General features: G+C 37.6%; 1 protein-coding gene across 1 annotated transcript in view; it reads left to right on the forward strand.

Moving 5' to 3' along the window:
* The window catches only part of TACR3 (tachykinin receptor 3), a 43,796-nt gene extending 32,625 nt beyond the window's left edge, over positions 1-11,171 (forward strand). The window contains exons 4-5 of the mRNA XM_075709489.1: positions 7,723-7,919; positions 10,856-11,171. Of these exons, the coding sequence (XP_075565604.1) occupies positions 7,723-7,919; positions 10,856-11,171 (513 nt within the window). The remainder of the gene's footprint in view (positions 1-7,722; positions 7,920-10,855) is intronic.
* The last annotated feature ends 12,478 nt before the right edge of the window (positions 11,172-23,649 follow it).

Below are 23,649 nucleotides of genomic sequence, written 5' to 3' on the forward strand. Positions count from 1 at the left end.
GTTACTACCATTGCAAATGCGTAATTATGATGGCAATAAAAGAATAGCTCTAACTGTTCTTTTTCTGAACAGAATTTTGCTATGCATTTTAAACAAGTACTGTCCAGGAATAATCCATTTCATCTTCAGGCAATACAATTTTATTCCTATCAACAGAAAAGAGAAGAAAGAAGTTTTTCAAACCATATATTAAGTAATCTGCATTCTTTCCCATCATGTTCTTCTGCCAAAATTATAGAGAAATATGGTAAACATTAAAATGGTTTCTAATTCTATAAATCACTTATTTAATTCCCCTAAGTGAATAAGCTGAAAATAAAACAACCCAAAAGACTGTAGCCTTTCCATATGAAATAAGAGCCTGTGCTCCTGTTTTGAGGATAACCAAAGGTACCGATCTCATATTAGGTTCAAGAGGGCAGCTTCCATTGATAGGAGCCCACATAAAGCAGACCACATTTAGGGATACTTTTGCATAATTCATTGGCATAATTCAGCATAGCCTTATTTGTTTACTGCACTGTTCAATATAAGGTCTAGTTTTCAAGAGAAAATTCACATGTGCCAATTCTTCTGAAGTCTTACATGGAAAATTCAAGTGAGTCTTAAAATATTGGCAACGTTCTGGGACAGCCTTCAATGAGGATTAAAGGTCCCGGAACATCTTCAGAATTGTGTCAGAAATTAGACTTAAGAACCACCTACTCCTATTGGGAAAACAAAAGAAGTTATGATTATTTTGTTTCCCCCACACCAAATCTCATCTCTGCTTGGAAGTGTGGAAATGAAGTGTGCCCCACCACTCATTCCAAGTCATATCTACAGAAGGAAACTATTGTAAAATAAGTGATGGTGTGAATTTTAAGTACAAAAGCACTAGATCAGCTTTTTCACTTTTTTTCAGCACTAGATTTCAGGTGGAAAACGATATCCAGTAATGCCAATCCTACAACGGCCACTCAGAGTCATTTTCTAAAGAACATAAACTTCTTATGCTACTCCATGCTGAAGACTAAGGCAATGATACAAGGCCACCTACCTTTACTTGTCTTCTAGGCTAAAGAAAAAACTCTTAGTTTGAGCAGCAGACATTAGCCTATTGTCTAATATCTAACAATCTCTTGTGATAAATTAAGACATCTCTTTTAGAAAATGTAAGACTTGTGGCAACTTTTCTTCCCTGCCCCCAATCAGATGTATGTAAAATCATGTCTTGTCAAGGAAAAAAGCCTGAGCAGAAGATTTACCCCTTTTCTTCAGTGGAATAGATATTTCTTGGCATGTTGAGAGAATCTTAAAGCCACTGTCAAAGCTGTTTTCCATGCAACATTAGAAAAGTACCATATTAAATTGCAGAGCTAAGACTGATCATGAAAAATGTCCAAATTCCTTTTTTTTTCTTTGGGGGGGGGTGGGCGGGGAGGGCACATTATAGCAGCAATATGATTCAAAGTCACTTCATACTAGAGCAGAATATCTTTTTCAACTTTAGAGCTTAAATAAAGTGATTGTGAATTCTGTCTGCAGCAAGGGATTATGCAAAGCGAAACAAAAAGTAGTTTATTTCAAGCAACTGAGAAAAAATGGATGGGAAGTATAAGTCAGAAGAACAAAATAATTTGTAAAGCACTGGAATTGACAAGTACCTTACCTGACTGAAAGAATTCCAAGCCTTGAGCTTGGCAAAATTATATGAAAACCCACAGCATTTAGTATCTCAGAAAACAGTCCTATCTCTGTACCAATGCCACCTTTGAATCCTAATTTTCTTGCAAAAGATAGACAGTTTAACTAAGCATTGAGGAGAAGCAAAAGACATAATGGTGTTCCCTCCTCTCTGGTGCTTAGTGCACAAGTGCCATGTATGTCCCCAGGACTGGGAAATGGATTTACTGATTGCATCCTGACACGTTGGGAGAAATACTTTGTGCAATGTTAGTTTGGTATTTCACTTCTTCCAAAAGAGCACAGAGCAGAAAGGGAAACACATTGTGACTCCCAGAGATTATCTGTGAAGTGTGTTTAAGTTGTATTCACATGGACAAATAATATCCATGAGTGGGTAAACCAAGACATTCTTACACTGTATGGGTTCTTAAAGTATTTGCTCTGCATAAAGTATCTGCATAACACCTGGGAGTAAAAGTTCTGAAACTAATGAATTGTAGTGTGGGATATTGGTGCACATGAAATCAGAAGCCAAATTCCTGACCTTGTGGAAGCAGCAATATCAAAGATGACTTAGAAAGGCAATAAGGAGCTGCAGAGCAAACTGAAAAGGAAATTATTCCCTGGCCTAAGTCTTAGGTATTGATGGCAAATCAATGCCTTGCAATGTGAATTGCTATAGCCCCCCAGCATCAACTGAGTCTCTCATAAAAGTATATTTTATTCCTATTATTTCAAGATCTGTTCTTAATGTTACATCTAAATCAGACTCATTTTTCTAGCTATTTTTCATGCAAAATAAAAACAGGAAAAGAAATACAAACTTATTTGCTGCTCTTTGTGAGCGTAGCAGAATCTGTGAGCTCCTTTTCACTTTTACTGCTTCAGATGTTTCACAACAAAAGCAAACGTGCAAACTCCAATTCCAATGAACTTATATCTGGTTTGTTCTTTTAAATACATTTTTCATAGAATCATAGAATCATTTAGGTTGGAGAAGACCTTTAAGATCATCCAGTCCAACCACTAACCTAACAATACCAAGTCCACCACTAAACCAGTTAAGGGTAGAGTAATAATTTCATGTTTCCTGGCTTGGTGGCTGGATTATTTTTTAATGAAAGTAAAAACTAGGAATCATTAAGGATGGAAAGGACCTCTAAGTTCATCAGTCCAAACATCAATCCAACACCACCATGCCCACTAAACCATGTCCCAGAGTGCCACGTCTACCCATCTTTTGAACACTTCCAGGGATGGGGACTCCACCACCTCTCTGGGCAGCCTGTTCCAATGCTTGACTACTCTTTCCGTGAAGAACTTTTTCCTAATATCCAATCTAAACCTCCTCTGGTGCAGCTTGAGCCCGTTCCCTCTTGTCCTGTCACTAGCTACTTGGGAGAAGAGACCAACACCCGCCTCACTACAACCTCCTTTCAGGGAGTTGTAGAGAGCAATCAGATCTCCCCTCAGCCTCCTCTTCTCCAGGCTAAACAACCCCAGTTCCCTCAGCCGCTCCTCATAAGGCCTGTGCTCCAGACCCTTCACCAGCTTCGTTGCCCTTCTCTGAAAATGCTCCAGCACCTCAATGTCTTTCTTGTATTGAGGGGCCCAAAACTGAACACAGTATTCAAGGTGCAGCCTCACCAGTGCCGAGTACAGGGGGACGATCACTTCCCTGCTCCTGCTGGCCACACTATTCCTGATACAAGCCAGGATGCTGATTACGTATCATTCATTAATGAAAGATGGCTTCTTACTCAGAAAGGAAGAATTTAAAGGAGCGGGCAAGAATACGAAGCACGTAAATTAACTTTTTATATAGACAAAGTTTTTCTTAGACATAGGCAGAAGTACATCAAAATCAGCAGAATATGTTGATGAAAATCAAAAAAATAAAATACTTTGGATTTTCCATCATATTCCAAATCTAGCCTCAAGACTTGCCTAAAAGTTACACAACTGAGAGACTCAGTAGAACTCATTTTAACAAAAGTCCTGGAATAGGAAAAATAAAAAAAAACTTTCCTCCTGCCATGCTGCCCACAATACACAAAGGGAGATTGAACAGAACACCAGGGGAAAACAGTGCCACTGGGACACAGGTTGGTGATGTTCACTGCAATCACACATTTTTGGAAAGCTCCATGGTGAAGTGGTGGCAAGAACAGTTAGACATTAAGCACAACTGAATTTAGTCATTTTCTGGATTGCTTGCTTCAGAAATGCTTCCTAGTGCACAAGAGCAAACCCTTATTAATGAATTCTGTGCAACACAGAACAGAGAAGAAAGCAATTGAAAACTGGTAGTATCTCAAAAAAAAAAAAAAAGCAAACCCAGCATATTAAAAAGAAACAAAATAAACAAACTTTGTATTGTCAGAGCCACAGGTCCAAGTACTCCAAACAAAGAAAAAACCATTGGTGCTCTCTTTTATACCCTGCAGTTGAACCTGCAGTATCATTGGAGATTTTTTAGTGAAACATCGCAGTGTACTGAGAAGATACAATCAGGCTTTTGTGGCAAATTCATACTTGGCCTGTTTCACTTATTTTGCCTGTGCCCTAATTAAGCTTAACAGTTTACTGGCACTCATTCATCAGGATTTATACCAAGTAAAATCAAGGTGCCCCGAGTTTATAGACCTTGAAGGTAGTTTCTGTTCATAGTTATTGATACCATCAAGAAATGAAACTTGACACTGGAAAGACCAAGGGGATGGACAAGAACCACAGCCATAAACTGTAAGGTATGGCCTTGCACACTGTGCATGCCTGTCTCTGAAAGAGGAAAGGAAATTTGGAATAATCTCCCTCCTTTTCAGCTGCTTCTTATTCTTCTTTTTCTCCATTTTTGCCAACACATACTCATTCTTAGCTGATGACGACAGAATAGTGCTTTTTGATTCCTCTTATAGCTTCCGTGGTTGACTTCAAATTCAACTGTGACTGCCCTGTGTTTCAAACAATTTTATGCCACACAGACTTGCAACATCTCACTTGTCTTCTCCTTAGGTAATATGTCAGTGCATTGTACTATATAAATACTCAAAAAAATGACAACTCAACCTTGACTTTTCTTAAACGTCCCTTTTTGCTGGAAAAATTAGCACTTTTTTGTTCCAGGAAAAAATACTTTACACATTAATAAGGAACGCATGTCTCCCCCTAAACATACATATATCAATGTATTACTATTCACTTAGTGAAACTCGGACTGATAGAGCCTTATCTGAGAGGAAAATGATACTTTAAATTTTTAGGTAATTTTTGCTATTTATGAAAAACAGCTGCAAACCTGAATGATTAAGAACGTAGTGTGCTTCACTGTCTGTCATTCCAGTGACTTGTTACTTCACAAATTAAATCAAAACACTAACAGCCATCTAAAATAATCTTTTGCTTGTCTATTTTAACTATTTGCTTCAGAAATTTCTGCCTTCATGGTGATGATGACTTAATATTTAAGCATGGATTTCCAGACAGAAACAGCAAGAAGAAAATTTTATGCTGAGATCACTGTTTTTAAAAATGAGTCTTTCATTTTAAACAAAACAATAACCTTGCAGGAAAAGATGTTATTTTCTGGGGGTGATTTGGCATTTTTCATTTAAAAGAAAAAAGTTTAAAGGTTTAAAATAAGAATCAAATTGCCTGAAATTGTGACAAAAAGTTTTTAATTGAGGATTTTCTTTGGGTCATAATGTAAATAGTTATTTTGGGATTTCTGTTTCCCTGAAGAAAACCTGAAATATTACATTTGGGTTAAACCAAAACTTAATTCATTTTGTGTTAATTTTTGAATGCAGCAATTGAAATCAAAAAACTATTATTTGTACAGGCTGTGAATATTTATTAGCTTTAGGGGACCTTTAAGTAGACTCTTGAAGCACTGCTTACCTTGCCTTTCGATATAACACAGAAAACTGGCCAATAAGAATTTGGATGTCAGAAAAGACAAACAACTTTCTTTTGAAAATGTTGTTAACACAATTTAGTATGCCAAATGGGCAACGTGCATTCTTACTGTGATTTCTAGCAGCTCTGGGGCATGAGTGGCACAGTGTTCAACCAGATTAAACTACATTTATTGCCGGAAAGCTCCACTGTTTCAGTTCTTAAGCACTGTACAGATGAAATGTTCAGTATAAATATGGATTTGCCTGATTACACTTTGAAAATCTGGAGGCGAAAATCAGGCCTCAAACCCTTCCATTTAGTACCTCTGATATTCCAGTGATAAATAATTCTAGGAATAATTTCACATGCACAGCTGGTACTGCAAGAATTGTTAATTAAATATCTAGGCAAGTAATTAGACTCTCAAGTGTTCTGAAATTACAGAAATCCTGAATGGTGTTGAAGTAATACTTATCATTCCTGGCAGGTATAAAAACAGAGCAACAAGCAGAGTGCACCTGTAAATCAGTGGACAGAGAGCTTAAGTAATGTGGTAAAACTATGGAGTTAAGTCTTCTACCTGCACAATGTGTGCAAGGCACAGGTGTAAATCCCCAGCAGAATAGTGGAAGTTATGTCCAAAGGAGTAGAAAAGATTTAATGATAGACTGTGATTTGACAATATATTTTTATGGCATCATTTCAGATATGTAATTTATTCCAGAAATGTCTATTCGCATACAGTCACAACCTCTTCCCTCCCCCATAAAACATCTGATATACAGTACCATATACATCTACACGTGCCTAGGTAGAGACATACTAACGTACACTCATCAAAGGTGAAAGTGATATGTTTTGGTGTGTTGCCTTCCCTTTTGATACTGATCTTCCTTCTGCAATGATTTACAGTTAACTGATGAAAAATGCTTTAGAATAACCAAATATTAATTTTGTTGTATGTGCAGACAGGTGCCCCTCTTGTATCTTTAAGTGATGATCGGTATATGTATCCATTATAATAAGCATTCTCATAAGCAAAATGTTAGTACAGTACAGTCCCAGACAGCAGGAAAGCTTGTAAACTGGTGCCAGATACTAAATGAAAAATTGCTTCATGTTTTCCACAGGAAGATGTAATATGAGTTTAAGGAGAGTGCTGTGACATTTATATGTAAAATTATTTAATTACATTAACTGAAATTTTATAAAAATATCAACCTAAAACATGTAGGTATGGCAAATTGCAAAACTACAAACAGTAGGAAACAGCATCTTGTACAGAGAAATGAAAGGAACTGTTGAAACCAATCCCTATTATTCCTTAGTATTCACAGTACAAATGAACAAGAGACCTCCCAGCACAGATCTATCATGTCTGGTTTCATTTTACCTACAAAAAGAAAATCTGTTGCGTAAACATGTGACACATTGAATTGTTGAAAATGGTAGCTGGGCTAGTATTTAACATAGCTGAAGAGGGAAAGACAGGAGTGAAAATTTTACATGACTCACAACTTTTCTTCTTGCGTTTCAAGCACAAAACAGAGCTCCTCTTCATTTGTGCTTAATGGAAACTATGGAAGCTAACAGATGTTACGATGCCTGCAGAAAACAACAAATAATGATCACCAGCCAAGGAAATAGTTAGCCTCTGAAATTAAACAGGATACTGCAGTTGCTCATTTCCTACAACCTAGTGTTTACTCAAATCACATGTAATAATTGGGGAAAAGGAATATACTTGCAGACCACAACAGAAAAAGAGACCCCGGTCAATAAAGGCCAAAATGAGGTGTCCAAATAAAACACCCTGTAACCTTATTCCATGATTAGGTGTACAGAAAAAAGTAATATTTTAGATAGCCAAATATAAGTAAGCAAATAAATTTCTTGGAATAGTTAGAGAAGATTTTCATGTTATCTTCCTTAGGATCTCCAGCCAAGAGGAAAAAACAAAAAGAAAAAAAGAAAACAAACAGAAATGTAGGAAAGTCAGGTTAAAAGGAAAATTATATAAAGGCATATTCATTTTTTCTTTGACTAACTTTAGTAATCAAATACAAGAAAGCTATTAAAGGATGTTGAAATGCTAGTCCAAACAAAAAAGGCTAATGTATATTATAAAATAGCATTATTACTTCCTTCTTTCAGGTGGTAAAAATGATGATTGTGGTTGTGCTGACATTTGCCATCTGCTGGCTGCCCTACCACATTTACTTCATAGTTACTGGGATCTATCAACAATTAAATCGGTGGAAATATATTCAGCAAATCTATTTGGCCAGCTTTTGGCTTGCCATGAGCTCTACAATGTACAATCCTATTATCTACTGCTGTCTTAATAAGAGGTAAGAGCTGGTTATGAAACAGTTGCTATGCATAAATTCAATGAGAATATAAATGGTTTAAATGGGATAAAAGAGAAAGAATTTTCACTTGAATAGTTTTCAGTTAATGGGAAAGAAAACAAACAAAAAAAACCCCTTCCTTTAGGATTGTACTTCAAATGAATCCTAAAAAAAACCCAAATGCACACTTCCAGTAAATACTTTGGTCTACTTAAAATTTCAGAGTGAAATTCAGTATTCAGAAACCAATCTTTCCCATTTCCAAATGCAAAATTTAACATCTATAGCAGTTTAATATTTTTTTTTGGCTTGCAAAACATTAAAATAAAGAAGCAATGACAGTCATCAGTGATATACAGTGCAATCTGTACATTCACTAACTAATTGTAGCCACAAATTTATTTTACAATGCTGGAAGGATATAATATAAAATGTGATTTACTGTGTATTTTATACCTCACCATTAGATTTCTACTGAGCTCTAAGGTCTGTAACAGGCTAATAAAGCAAATATTTATATTCTCATTATTCAATATTAAATTACAGTACTGTGTGATAGCAACACATTATGCTCTGAATCTCAAAGGCACCGCACTTGTTGAGTTTGGTGAGATTTTATAGATATTTTGGCAGTTTGAGACTACTGGATTGCAGAATGAACTCACATTTTTCATTTCAGCTTGTAGGACCAGGAGCTAAACAAACATCATCCTGGCCATCCTATTTTTCAGTATTTCTTCTAGTATTGCTGGATAAAGACCACCAAGGACAACGAATTAGTTCACAAACTCAGTCAGTATGAATAAGTAATCTTAAATATTATTTTAAATCTCCTTTGAAAGAGCAGCCAGTGTTAAGTTCAATTGCTGACAAGCTTTATACCAACTTTGTTAAATATTTATAAAACCCCAGTAAAGATCATGCAATACCTGTCAAAAGGAGTCTAATCAGAAATGAAGTGACCAAATCCTGCTGGTTTTATTAATGTAAAAACACTGGGGTCTGCCTCCTTGATGAGGATAGCTTATGATGCTTAACATTCATAGTCTTTTAAAATGTCAAGGTAATGCCCAATTTCATACAGCCTTCTGCCCCTTTTGATCATTTACAACTGTTCAAGGAAGAGGTAAAGTTTTAGTATGCCAGAACAAAATCCTAACTCAAATGGCAAATTTCCCATTAATTTCAACAGAAACTAGATTTCACTGGGTGTCCGGTGTCTGCAAAATCAAAGGCAAGGACAAACCGCATATTTTCTCAATTACCACCCTAATCCCCCTAAAACATTGCCATTTTCTTCAAAAATTTCTTATGGCAGAATTACAAAAGACTTTTTTTCATAAAAAATTAGTATGTCTGACATGGCTTATGTTGAGATTTATACACTGCAAAATTAAACATCTGGATTAAAGTATACAAATCAACAAAAATTTCATGATTTTGAGACACACTAAAGGTCACCTTGTTCAGAATTTAATGCAAGAATGAAATATTGGTGCAAGTTTGCTTATAATTAAGCTCCATATTGAAATCAAGAAGCCTGAGCATCTGCTTCCTCTTCATGCAGTAGGAAGATATAGCTGGGAGTCAGATCAATTCATCCAGTATTGTTATCTCTGCTGGATCTGGTATCAGTCAGAGCTACACCACCTATCTCCAGTCTCATCTTCCCAGCTAATTAGGATATTACTTATGTATCTAGATAAAGAGAGCATTATTTCAAGATGAAGAAAAACCATGCCCTGAATGAGAAAGAGGATAGAAGGTGAGGCAAAAAATAATGCAGTCCAAAGATGTTAAGGTTTTACAGCTTCATTCACTAAATCCATTTCCATCAGAAGTTCTTTCTGTATTTTTCATAATGTGGACTGCATCTAAATGGAGGAATGCTGAATAGCAAGCTACCTGCTTATTTGTCATCATGTGACAGCTCTGTGTCAAACTTAAAAAATTGAGGAGGAAAGTAAGTTATTTCTGTGAGATCAGTTGACTTTCACTGAAAACTTAATCTAAATTTTTATCTGTAGTCATCACTGTGGCAGCTGAACCATTGTTCCAAAAAGCTTACATACACAATAAACAATGCAGCTGATTGTTGAAACAAAAACAAGAGAAGCAAGACAAGCGAGAAAGGCTAATAAGTTCTAGGTCTAGGTGAAAAGGTCTTCTTTTTCAGGTTACACGTAAATATGCAGTGAATTGTTTTTCTAATACATTTAACTTCTATTCTGGAAATGCACACACACAAAAAGTAATAATCTCTGTAATAAATCTCTGCCTCTGAATTGAAATAAAAGTAACCCTGTATGAATATTGCAAGCACTAAAGCTCTAAAGCCTCAAAATTCCTGTTTATACATTGTTAACATTGTGTTTAACTTTCTAGGATCTTCTTTAATTATTACAAATTATTTTCCAAATATTTTATATAAACAATTATTAGTCATGACATCATTCCCATTTAAGCATCTCTGTTAGAGAGGGAAACAGAAGGGATATTGGAATCTGGAAGCTGAGATGATTATTTTAGAGAAAAGAATGCTACAAAGTTTCTTGCTGAGAGAAGATGAAAATATAGATGCAGATTTCATCATAGGTCAAATCAGAACAATTTCTGCAAAGATTGTGCTACGAAAGCTGGTGTTTGTTTATTTAAGCACAGGCAAAGGAAGGGAAATTGAGTATCAGGAAAATACCAATGTTAAAATGCAGGGAAAGTATATAGAAAATCAGAAACGGAAATGAGCTGTTACCACTGTCTTTTTTACCCTACTCAGACTTTAGTCAAGCAAACTCCCACTAACTTCACCACAAACAGGATTATGGGCAAGGTAATTAGCAGAGTCAGTGTCCTGTCAGCACAGTATATGTTTTCAGATGAAGGCCTGTGGCTGGCTCTTGCAAGCACAGGCTTTCACCAAGCATCCTTCCTCCCAGGTTCCGAGCTGGCTTCAAGCGAGCTTTCCGCTGGTGCCCCTTCATTGAGGTGTCCAGCTATGATGAGCTAGAGCTCAAGGCAGCCAGGTTTCATCCCACCCGGCAAAGCAGCCTATACACTGTGTCCAGAATGGAGTCCAGCATGACAGTGGTGTTCGACACTAATGATGGAGACAACACCCACGCCAGTCATAAGAAAAGAGCAGCTCCGAGGGACATGAGTTTCAGTGGCTGTTCACGGAGGAATTCCAAGACTGTCTCCACAGCCTCAAGTCTCATCAGTTCACTGCATACATCAGTAAATGATTATTCCTAACCATTTCATGGTGATGGTTGCTAGAAGGGCAGCACTGGACAATGCTCTCCTAATTTGGGACTAGATATTCATACCACAGGAAAGCAAACATAATTCCACTGATGAACCCTAGCTATAAATATCGTGAGACTTTCAGCCATCACTTTTCGGCTTTGGAGAGAAAGAGGAATTTGAAGACATATGCATACATCTGTCTGAAAGCACAGTCGCACCTTATACACAGCAATGTTTCTAGGGATTATCTAAAATAGGCCAACAGCATGAAAAACATTGTTTCAGCTATATTTGATCTGTGGCATATATGTTTCACTTACTGCAATGTAACAGGCTCCTTTACTTATTAAAGCTGAAATGTATGATGTTTTCTATTATCACTGTATTAATTCTACAATAATAAAATTACAGAAGATATGATAAAAAAAATTCTTTATAATGAAGCCCTAATAAGCCCCAAGTCTATTCAATTGTTTTACAATTTATACCCATTCCCAGACAAGCAGACAAAATTAAGTTCACATGAATGAAGTTCAGCTCTGTCCGCAACAGTACAATTTTTCAAATATATATGAAAAAATGTGTTTTTTTAAAAGGAGAAAATCTCTAAGAGACTAAGTTAAATTCTACCAAAGTTTCTATATTAGTGAACATTAGACTCCAATGGAACGTGTACTTCCATGAGGATGTATTGCTTAGATGAATGTCCTATAGCTCTGTATCTTAGTGCTAAGGGTAAGATCTTCCTCCAGGGACCCTAACAGGAGCTTTGTGATTGACTTTAGAAAGGTCAAAAGATTTCAAACTCAAGATTCACATGTAAGAAAAATACCACTGTGGCAATGAACTCTTCTCTGCAGAAGATACAGTAACATGTTTCACTCTGAAACACCTTCACCAGGAAAAAAAATATTTGGGCTATTTTCCCAAATTTTCCATAGCTAGATGCATGTAAAAATACTCCTTTGCATCTGGAAATGTTTATTACATTATTACACAGACACTTTCCCACCCAATTCAGTCAAAATCCACTTACCATCACTGTTGCAAAGAGAGCTGAACTTAATATAAAAGGGACCAGAAGGCAGCCTCTGTTTTAGATAAATGGCTATATCAGTTGTGTGGATCAACTGGTTGTGTGAATGTTTGTTCTCAAACAGTTAATCAAAAACTTCAGCAAAAGAGTGTGAATGTCTTCCTGAGTTAGCCAGACAAGCACAGGGGAGTGTATACATGGCTCAACCCAACACAGTACCAAAGCTGAGCAATTAACAAAGAGAAGTTTGAAGACAGAAAGGCTTGAGCTGGCTTTAGTTCTCATTCCTTCTGAGCAACTGGGGACACCCAGCATTGTGACGGTGAGCATAGCATAAAAGACTAGTAATGAGAATCATGTTTGTATTGTGATTCATCTGTATAGTCAATTGCTATATTCTGCTAAGTGTAATTTGTATTTGTGTTGTGATTTCAGTGTATTGCTGTATCACTCTGCTAAATCAGTCCTGTGTAAAGTCAAATATCCTCAAATAAGTAAATCTGGTATTTAACACTAAACCTTCCACATGTGGAATAACTGAAGAACCTCGTCATAGAGTATTGTACTCTGATAAAAAGGTATCAGAATTCCAGACTCACACTCTTCCTGTCCAAGGCCTGATCTTAAATCCACTGAAGCAAAGAGCTCTGTTCATTAACAGCTTTCCTTTTAAATGCCAGTTCATGCTTTCCAACAGTCTGCATTTCTGAAAAAAACAGCTCTATTTTCCATCATGCCATAGTTGTACTCTCACTTTTCCTTCTTTTAAAAAAAAGTGTATAGTAATCCAGCAAATGTCATGCAATGCCTATAAAAATATTTTTCTATTTTTTTTCCCCCTGAAATACTCTGTTTTAAGAATTTAAAATCTTCACAGGTGTTTAACAACTCTGCTGAGAAGATTCAGGATAGCTGCACACACACACAAAAAATGAACATAAGCACATTAACCTGATGGTGATATATTACAAACACATGCTGTAAAGTCCTCTGTCTGCTCATGTACAACTTTTGAGGAACATACATACAGAAAATGTATAGTTGTTAAACTGTCTTTTCTAACTATGGCTTTTACAAAATCAGTGTTAACAAACATCAATACACGAATGTAAGTTTGAACTATATGGCTGTAGTGAGATTAATTTAGAGTTTTTAAATGTAGAGTATAAATCTTAAAAAGCTGTATATAAAAATACAGCATCACAAATGTACAAAATGTCATATAACTTTCATGATCCTTGGTTGACAAACATTGAGGAAGCAATGGTGGCTTCCTCACGCTTGTGTCTTTAATTAGTGAAACAATTTCACTTTACTAAGTGTTTTGGGATATGACATTTGGGACAAGTAATCCATTGATAATCTCACTGTATTTTGGTGGGGCAGGGTGTCAAAAACACCCTCTCCATTCTGGTAGTTCTTCTCTGAAGTTACAGGATATTGCTGTACAACGAAAGAAGAAATCTGTGCTCTTAATCACAGCACTGCTTTAACAAAACATTACAATGATACATGGTGCAAATCTATCTCTCTGTCTTGGCCCCAAAAAACATGAGGGGTTACACAGTTAAACAAGTAGCACAGCAAAAGCTGTGACTGACAGCAGATTGCATTTGAATGACTATTTCTGAACAAACATTTTCAGTAAGTGTCCTGGTCACTATAAAATTCATTATAGGCCTCCTGACACCCCTCACTGAAGGTAGAGGAAATCAGGCCATCCTCAACTTGTGCCAAGAGGATTGCTCAAAGTAGTAGCCTGCATGCAGTGCACATGCTTCTGTGTGATTGCTGGTGCAGCACTGTAGCAGTCTCACATCTGTGCTGCAACCTTCAACCCACTTTCTTTACTTTTGCTGAGAGGTGAGTCAAGGAAAACAGACAGATATAGAGCTAGCTTCCTACTGAGAGGGGCATAATAATACTCTAAATCAGCTACAATTCAACAGCATCAGGAAAGATCTTCTGATCTTGAAGATCTGAGAGATCAGTCCTTCTCATGTATAAGAGCTCCTACTACTTCAGCCCAGGCTCCTACTGCAGCCTGCCTCTAAAATGCTTATCCGATGAAAAGACTTCATTGCTCCCTGAATTGCTGCTTTGCCGTGAGGTTCCCTTGGTATAGGACAGGTTTAACTTTCACATCTCCAGAGACAGTATGTTCAGCATCAGTTTTCTCTGTCATTCCCTTGACATTGGCTAAACTTGTCAAAAAAAAAGAAAAAAAAGAAAAAAGGAAAAAGAAAAGCCAGAGTGACGAAAAGCTAAACATGACTACATTTAAACACAGATCTTCAAAACTCATTTCATGAATAGAGATTTATAATACCTTTGTCTCAAGTCTTCCGTATAAAAGCATGATGTTGAGAGGAAAAATGAACTCCGATTATGCTCAGGGTACTCATACAAGATCCATTCAGGAGATTGCAGCCTGTAGCTATTTGGCAGGAATCCCTTGACAGCCTCCCTTCCAGACCACTTAAGTCTCATTAGGAGGCATTGGCAGAACAGCACAGCATGAGCTATTTGCAGCATATTTATGTCTGGTAACTAAATGTGTCCATTGAGGAAGGTCATTGACCAATACTAACGGACATTTTCAAGAATAACGTACAAAAGGAACTAGTATACAAAAGGAGAGCAAGACACAAGTGTTAGAAGCTGCTTTTTCTTTTTTTTTATCCAGATAAAAACTTTCAGGTGTTTTGGACATGGATGTTTCTCCTTTAATACCAGTGAATTTCTTTCACACCAATAAACAAGAACCTCCTATTTCACTGATACAAATTTCAAAATCTTTCAGGCTGTTGTCTCCAGGAACTATAGAGTTTATAGAAACACTTGTTCCTGTTGCATTTTTCAAAATTTTTGCAGTTTTGCCTGCTCAGGTAGGAATTTAAATCTGCTGTACTCCTTCCTCTAGTTCAAGATGAGCTTTAAATTTAGAGTTCCAACACTGTGTGCTGTTTGTTAATGAATACCTCCACATATTGCTACAAAAGATGCAGGAGATACTACTTAGGATACACCACCATTTACAAATGTTGTGTGAGTTCCTTATATTAAATAATGCATTCAGTTCAATTTAAGTCTTCCTGTTCAGTAGCAGATTCAAGTGGTTCTATGTTCATAATTCAAAATGATTTGTTGAGTGCAAAGGTAATTCTTTATCAGTCCATGAGCAGTTGCTGTGGGTATTCAAATTGTTTCAGATGGGTTCATATGTCACATGGTATACTGTTATTAGCTAATTGGATTGCCTCGCTTCTATCTATAAGAAGGAAACATGCATATTGGATTACAACTGGAATCAGATTTCCCAAAGCAAATGGTTACATTTACAAATACCAAACTTGCCTGTTATGAGTACTCTGTAACATAGCCTCTAGAATCATTATTTCCAAGTTTCCCAGCAGGAAGTTTTTCACTGCAATATTTGTGATGCAAACAAAAAGAGACACCAGGCATCAGTCACACGAATTGTATTTCCAAAGCACACCCACTTTGAAAATTTATGTTGCCCGGCCTGCTTGGATTTACATGCTTTAGATTATTGAAAAAAATAATCATTTAATAGGCACTCACCAACTGAACACTACAAATGTGTTAACACTTGAAATACTCAGCAGCTCTTCTATAACATTGCCCACAAATTCATATGCAAATAAGTAACAACAGATCAAGTCTGTAGATACTGTACACACCAAGACTTCAGGCAAGCTCCTTCCTGAATGCAAGGGAAAACTTCCTGCAGAGCATCTCCAGATTGGCAGAGGTTCTGACAGATGAGGTCTGACAAGCCGAGGACAGGGAAAGGTTCCAGCGTCAAAGGACTTCACAGAGCAGCCCAGCCAGCAGCTCTTTCCTGTCTGCAATACTGAAACCTACCTCTTGGATGTTAACTGAAAAAATTAAGGCAGCCAGCAACACCTCTAAGATCAAAGGTACTGCTTTTCCTTTGCCTGAAGCTCTACTCAGTAGGGCCTAATACTAGAAAAAGGAAGCTTTGTATTCAGAAGTGTGTTCTAATACGTTCACAGTGTTGATTCATTTTGTTCAAGTTTGGAACCTTAAAAACATTTAGGCAAGCATATCACCAAGAAGTGATGGGCCAGGTGAAGCTAGCCACCTGGAGCTGGTCTCCTGGGGCTTGGTGACTTCAACAAGGTGGAAAGGAAGTGATCTTCACTTCTCTCCCTATGCCCTGCACCCCGGCACCCTCAGGGCTACTAACCAATGTCATTGCTGTCACCAAACCAGCTAATACATATGGGACAGCAGGACCACTACTGTCAGAGGAAAGAGAAAGCAAGCCAAATAGTTTGTCACTGGGTCCAAAGGTACTTTTTATAGCTTGTTAGGCAAGTAATCCCCCTAAAACTAACAGGGTGTAAACACACTTTAGAGCTAGCAGCAGATGAACTTAGGTACAAAAAATAGAGCAAACATGTCAACATAGAGCTCTGTGGGGGCTACAATTTACCTTGAAATTACCAAACTACCAAATTAGCATGGGTAAACTTGCCCACACTGCCAAGGCTGGACCATTTCTAGTATCCATAACCACACACCCACACCCACCCCCTTATACTACATGTAGCTACCTCCACATTACAAAGCAGTTACTGTCCTAGTGTATACTAAGGAAAAAAACCAGTGTAACCATCTGCCATGCTCTCAAAACCTCCCAACATTTCGTCTAGTACTGTCTTAGCAAACATCTCCCTCACACAATGCCTTCTTCCAGACTTCTCCTTCAGTGAAATGCTTCCTCTTTCACTGCTTTCAGGTCATCTGGAGCCCAAGGAGGTTCATACAAAGAGCACGACAGCAGTCTGGTCTCCAGGTGAACGTCGCAAGCCAATGAACAAGTGAAACCCTCAATCCCCCCTTTTTCATGCACAGCTAAATAGCTTCTCCTTGTCTGAACAACTTGAATAATCGGGGAAAACCTTGGGTATAGTTCTATCTAATTCCTGTGAACTTGTATTGCATAAACCAGACATATTTCTCCTCACAGCAGACATTTGTAAGCATCCTTTTTTCCCCACCAGGTCCTGTGGTTCCTCAATAGTTTTCCCATATTTAACCTAAGATCCTGGCTCCTAATCCCTGCCTTCTGGTCTGATCCTGAGGCAAAACAGAGGAGACACTGAGGGGACTCTTCTTTGAGGTAGCCTCCATTTAGCACAAAATTTAGCCCAGCTTGCTCTATGTCAGTCTCTCACACAGTGCGATCAGACCGCTCTGCCATCTGGCAATGTTGGATGGTTTTGGGAGACTGTAGATGGTCCCTCATCAAAAAGAGATCAGCCCTCAAAATACTCTGGTGTCACTAGTCAAACGTCCTCTTAGCACTTCCTTACAAGTACTGATCAGGCATCACACAAAGATGGATTAATCTTTCAACAAAGAAACTACAGACCATCAGAGTCAGAGGATGTTGTGCATTTGACTTCTCAGCCATCATGGCAGTTTATTAAAATGCACCTAAAAATGGATAACTAGTGGCAATACCCATGATCAGTTTGGCTATAGGTTGCAGTGGCATTTACAGCTGCATAACATTGTCCAAGGAAGAGACCTAACTGCTTTACATCCCAAAGAAGAAAAAGTAGTATCGCCCACTGGGACTGTAAATGTAAGTTCAAAAACAACTATTCAGGTAAATGGTTTTAGTGGACATAATTTGCAAGTTTAGTTTTGCAGCTTACTAATCTATTCTGCAATATTGCAGACTAATTGTGCTAGCAGCTTCTATACCGTGAACAGAAATTTTAAAATATTATCAAACAGCTAAGGTATGTGTATGTGAATTTTGACTCTTTGGCCCGGAAAGGCTAAAAAATGATTGAGCAGAGAACCACCATAATGCATTTTGTCTTTGGAAAACAATGTCTGTGTCACTCAAGAGTAGCCAAAAATGAGTTAAAATGCAATAACCAGAGATCAGTAATTGTCTCTTCCAGTAGAAAAAGTTGACGGCAACACTTTTTCAACAGCATTTACATAAACAGCATAAAAAACTAATCGCAGAATAGCAAGTAAAGTGATTTTTCTAGTTGAACTATATCTTACCCTTGGAAAAATCTGTGGAAAAGAAAGCAGCTGAAAAGAAATCTATTTCCTGAAAAAAATGTTATTTGAACATGCCAAATATCTAAGAAAATCATCCAGCTTCAGAGTCCAGATTTAGCTAAGTTGCAAGTGAATTAGACAGATAAACAGAATTTGTCATTGAGTTCCACTAATATTTTTGCAAATCTGGAAAAATAATTGTCCTAGCTCTTATGAGTTGCATTATTTGTTATCTGAATGCTAAATTCACAAACCACAGAATGCTCTGAATTTTGGCACAAATTATTAGATGTCTGAAAGATCATATCAGAAGCATGTTTCCATGCCCATATTGTGCAACAAACCACCTATAATGAACATGAAACACTGAATTGTTGAATCAGCTTAAAAACAACAGTCCGCAAGTATGTTACTATACAGGAAACATTTTTAAATACATGCTTTTTAAAAATGAAATAGCATGAGTAACTGAAGAAAATAGAAAATCATTACCAAGCAAATCCAACAACCTAAAAAAGCTTCTAATGTATTTCTGGTTTATCTTTGAAGGTATCTCCTTTTCAAACAGTCTAAGCACCAGTGCCCTGTATTCCCAAGTATCAGGCTAGCTGATTAGGAAATAATCTTTTAATTAAGTGTCTGTAGCAAGACTGTCTGTCCTACTAGGCTAACATGATTAAGTTATGCCAGTTTCTGTAGAAAGCAGCATACAAGCAAGAGATGTGCCTAACTTTACACCTGGCCAGCTCCCACTCCCAGATGACACCATGTCACCCAACACAACAGTGGGATCAACTGGAAGGCTGCTTGTTACAGCTCTATACAAGGCATAAGCTCATGTGTCAGCTCAGGAGAATTTAACTGATTTGCTACATAACCTGACTATTTGTGCTCAGTTATTTATTGTTTTCCTTTTAAAATCTTCATGTAAGTACATTCCAAAAATGATGAACACTAGAATATCAATTACCCTACTAGTAGAGGCTATATAGGAGCTAGTGGAAATACCAAAATAAGTTGCAATTTATTCACTTTCTGAGGATATGCCCATAGGCATGAATGGAAAGGTCAAGTTGTGAATGACAATACAATGAAAGCCAGCAAACAAAAGGGCAGTTGTGGCCCACAACAACATAAGTTATTATTAAACTATGACATTTAACATTTATATTTTAGAACTCTTCAGCTCTGCCTGTTCCAAAGGAGATGGCAAAACTCCTCACACACCCTATTCACCTCCCATCTTCTGCCATAACAAGATCTTTGGGCAACCTCTCTTTGTTTCAACTCAAAAAAAGCCTGACCCTGAGGCCATGAGGGAGCTGCAATGCAACTTGACAAGTTTCCCAGCATAGCTACACCTCTGCAAGCTCTGCCACAGATTGCTCTACAATTCCTCTCGATGCAGATCTAGAGACCTGAATGAGGCATGAACAATAGGTCCTAATTCTATTCGCTTTCTACCAGGCAATTCCATTTGCCTTGCCTACCACAGTGACATACCAAGGTGGCTGTTACGGAGAAGTTCTTTGAAATAGAACAAATAATGCATGCATACACCCACAAGTTGCCAGGGAAGGAGAAAGACCTTGAATGAAATCTATGAGTTTCATCCATGGAAAAGAACTATGCCATTTCCCAATGCACCTTGGCCTCTCAGTGGTGGCTCTGGGGCCCATTCACAGAGCTCAGATCCTTGCAAGGATTTTCAAGTAATACAATAAACACCCAACAGGAGCTCAGAAATGAGATGTTGGAACAACAAAATAGTTGGATGCTAATAATCCCCCCGTCTCCCACTGGCAGATGAACATTTCAACAGAAACCCATGGGGATGTGTCAGAGGTTGATATGATAGAGGGAAGTGTGCTAATCATATTATTTTGATGTACAGCTTCGAAAGGATCCAGGTCACCATTTTCCTCATCAATGTAATATGATCTTCAGCCCAAAATGCATGTTCCTGTTCTACTGAATAAATTTGGCTTGGGGACTAATAATTGCAGCAGGGTCTTAATTCTTCTGAGGCCTCTGAGGAGTTTATAAAGGAGCTTGCAGGTCATGTACCAAAATACTCAGGAGCTCTTGGCTTTAGAGGTAATTGAAAACAGAAACAAAATTAAATTCCTCTTACACAGGCTACCATGTGCTTCTGGATATATTAGGACAGGCCTTGATGTTTTAATTGACAAAGCACTGTTAACATTACTTCTGTCTTTCTAATCACTGCCAGAGCTATTAGGAATTAAGGTCAAACACTAAATTAATTTTGCTGAGGGAGCAGAGTGCATATCAGGGCTGTTAACTGTGCAAGGCCCACAGCTCCTGCCTGAAGGTGAGGGTAGAGAAAAATGGAATAGAATAGGTCAGAATAAGAAGCTATTTTTTTGCTTTCTTTTGCAATTTTGGAAAGTGTTGCCTCTGGAGAGATGTACACTGGTGTTGGGGAACACCAAAGGTAGCAATTCTAACATACCGCTCAGGCCACAGCATGAGGAGCCTGCACACCGACATGCTGCAGAGTGCTAAATCATGAGGTGAGGAGCCCAATTCTGCACCATGGTTGAACTTCAGCTGAAGCTACTTGTGTCTCCCTGGCAGGGACACAGCAATCGCACTACTCTAGCTGGTGCTCTCAGCTGTAGTAGTGCTACCGATTCTCAAGCCATTCTCCCAGTTTATACAATGCCTTTTCTCTTTTTTTTGATGCAATATAGATTCTCCCCAAACTAACAGGAAACTTCATCTGCTATCTCTTCATGGGGATATTTAATCAGACTCAGGAGGAAGGCACAGAATTTTGTTGTCCATGCTGGGATCAGCTCTTATGAGCCAGACAATCCCCAAATAAGCAGCATAACTATCCTAAGAGCAGCTGACACTTGTAACAGCTGAGCATCAGCTGGATGCTTTTTAAAACCCAGGACTGTGCACACAAATTAAATTAGCATATGTAATTAACTTGTTATCGTAAGTTATTGATGCACAGCATTGGACTTTACCATGATACGGATAATCAAAAGTGTACTTTGCTCTCTTCTTCTTCCACAGCTTTGCTGAGTGCTTCACAAAATCGCACTACTGCAGTGTAAAAAACTGATGAAACTCAATCCCTTGCAAACAGCTGAAGTTTCCTGTCTTTATCCAATAGATGAAATAGTGTTAGAGCCATCAGTTTCATGTTTCTGTCCATATATGTAAATTCCATGTCTCTCATATTGCTCCTTTAGTTGGCTATTATGTGTAGACTGTATTCATCAGGCAGCCTGAAAGTGGTCCTACTGAATTACTGTGACCTCCATAAGACTGTGTTACAGTTAGGCCACTATAACTGAGAAATATTAGTCTACAGCTCTTCCTCCCCTTTTGTGAGAAGGCTTGTCTCAAACTCTGTAGATGGGAAGGGGATAACTCTGTCTGTTCATAATCTTAAAGACGAGAATTGCAGAAGATGCTTCGGTACTCAACAAGAAAAAAAACATTATTACTCTGTTACACAGACTCAAAGCAGCAAACGGCAGCTGGTGATGATAGTTACGTACCTGTATTATGTTTCTCCCAAAGCACATTGTGCCTTAAATGATTAATATAAATGCTTTTAAATAAGGCTCTAAGAAATATCTGATTATCCATTTTATTTCAAAGACCTTTGAAAAAAAGGAAGAAAAAGTGGGAAAAGGGTAGAAAAAAGGGTATTAATGTTGCTTACTCTGAAAACACTCAGTCTCTAAGCTGTGGAAATCGCTAAATGTACATTTTTAAAGTTCAGCATTTCCACAAATGAACACACCAGAAAAGCTTTTATTGGACATGGGCGGGGGGGGGGGGGGGGGGGGGAGGTGTATAGCAGGACCAAAGCTAATTTCTTTTAACTCGCTTTCCCACAAATGCCAATAAAGCTTTTGTTGTTGTTGTTGTTTTATCCCTGCCTCCAGGTCATCTATGGCCTTATACTATCAAAGTACAAACATTTCTGTATCCTTCTAATACAGAAGACCAATAGGAACCCCAAAAATGATTAACAGATATACTTCTTTTCACATATCAAACTGTGTGCCTGCAGAAGGCACTGGGTAAACAAGAGTCTGAAAACTGTGATACAGAATTGATATGTCTCATCTCATAGATAGTAGTATGATAAAATAAAAAAAATATTTTATAATCATAATATATAAGCATTGTACTTATTGCTCTTACATTAGTAACATAATACTGCCAAAGTTCTTGCCATGGAGCAAGACCCACTGTGCTGTATACCTCACACAACAGAAAACAAAAACATCTGCTGCTTCAATGAGCTTAAAATTTAAATGTAACACAAAATGTGAGTGGCAGATGAAAACAGTTTTGTTAATAATATTAGTCAACTTGATTAGAAAAGGCTTTCAAAACTTCTCCTGGTTCTCTCAGTGGAAAAGTACAGTGTCTCTCTTCCCCTTGCAAGGTTACCATTGAATTCACATGATTTGTGAGAGAGTATCTGGGACCAAATACTGTATTCCTTTCAACTGCAAGCAACAAAGTTAATTAAATTACACAGGGTTAACTCTCATATAACTGAGCAAAATCCACTAAGATATTTTCATTATAGAGTTTCATTTGTATTCATTTGGGTAGAAAGAAGAAAAAATAAAGCATTATTTTTCTCAGTTTTGCTCCTAAGGCACTCATTTACACAGAAATTGAGAATTTGTTAAAGTTGTATAGCTATAAATGACAAGATTTTTTGAAAGAGATGAAACAAGAAAGCATTGCTAGCATCCAGTTATTAATGAGTGTTTAGGTATTTCCGCTAAGCTATTCAAATGATTTAATTTACTGAACGTAAGAGGAAAGGCTTTTCCTGATGTGCAACAGTGGGTGTTTTAGAGAAATCTCAGAATTATCGGAAATGTAACAGCCAGGGTCTGTTCTCAAAACCTTGTGACATTTTGAAAACATAATGTGCATTAAGGGTGGAATCAAATCCTTACCTGTGGACGCAGAGCACAGCCAACAGAGGCAGCAGTTTGCACAGCAGTCTTTGGCTTCTGCTAGAACAATTTTGTCTTTGTTTCATCCTGCCTAAGTCCCTTGGAAGTACTAGCTTCTAATACATTTTACCTTATTGAGAGAGGTTTTATGATCTTTCTCAAGTGACTTTTGTTCTACAACTATCTGATATTTATCCTTCAGTACATACTAATGCTAGCATCATGCATGGAAATCTTGATTGTGAGCAACACAGCCAAAGTCTTAATATTTCAAAAACACAAACCCTGCTTCCTAGCTGCATAAAAGCAAGAACTTGTAACAGGCAAAATCACTTAAATAGGCAAAATAATATAAAAGGTTGAATGTATTAACAAGCAAGAGATCTGCTTTTATACT

Source organism: Pelecanus crispus, chromosome 4, assembly GCF_030463565.1.
Source record: "Pelecanus crispus isolate bPelCri1 chromosome 4, bPelCri1.pri, whole genome shotgun sequence".
Classification (NCBI taxonomy): domain Eukaryota; kingdom Metazoa; phylum Chordata; class Aves; order Pelecaniformes; family Pelecanidae; genus Pelecanus; species Pelecanus crispus.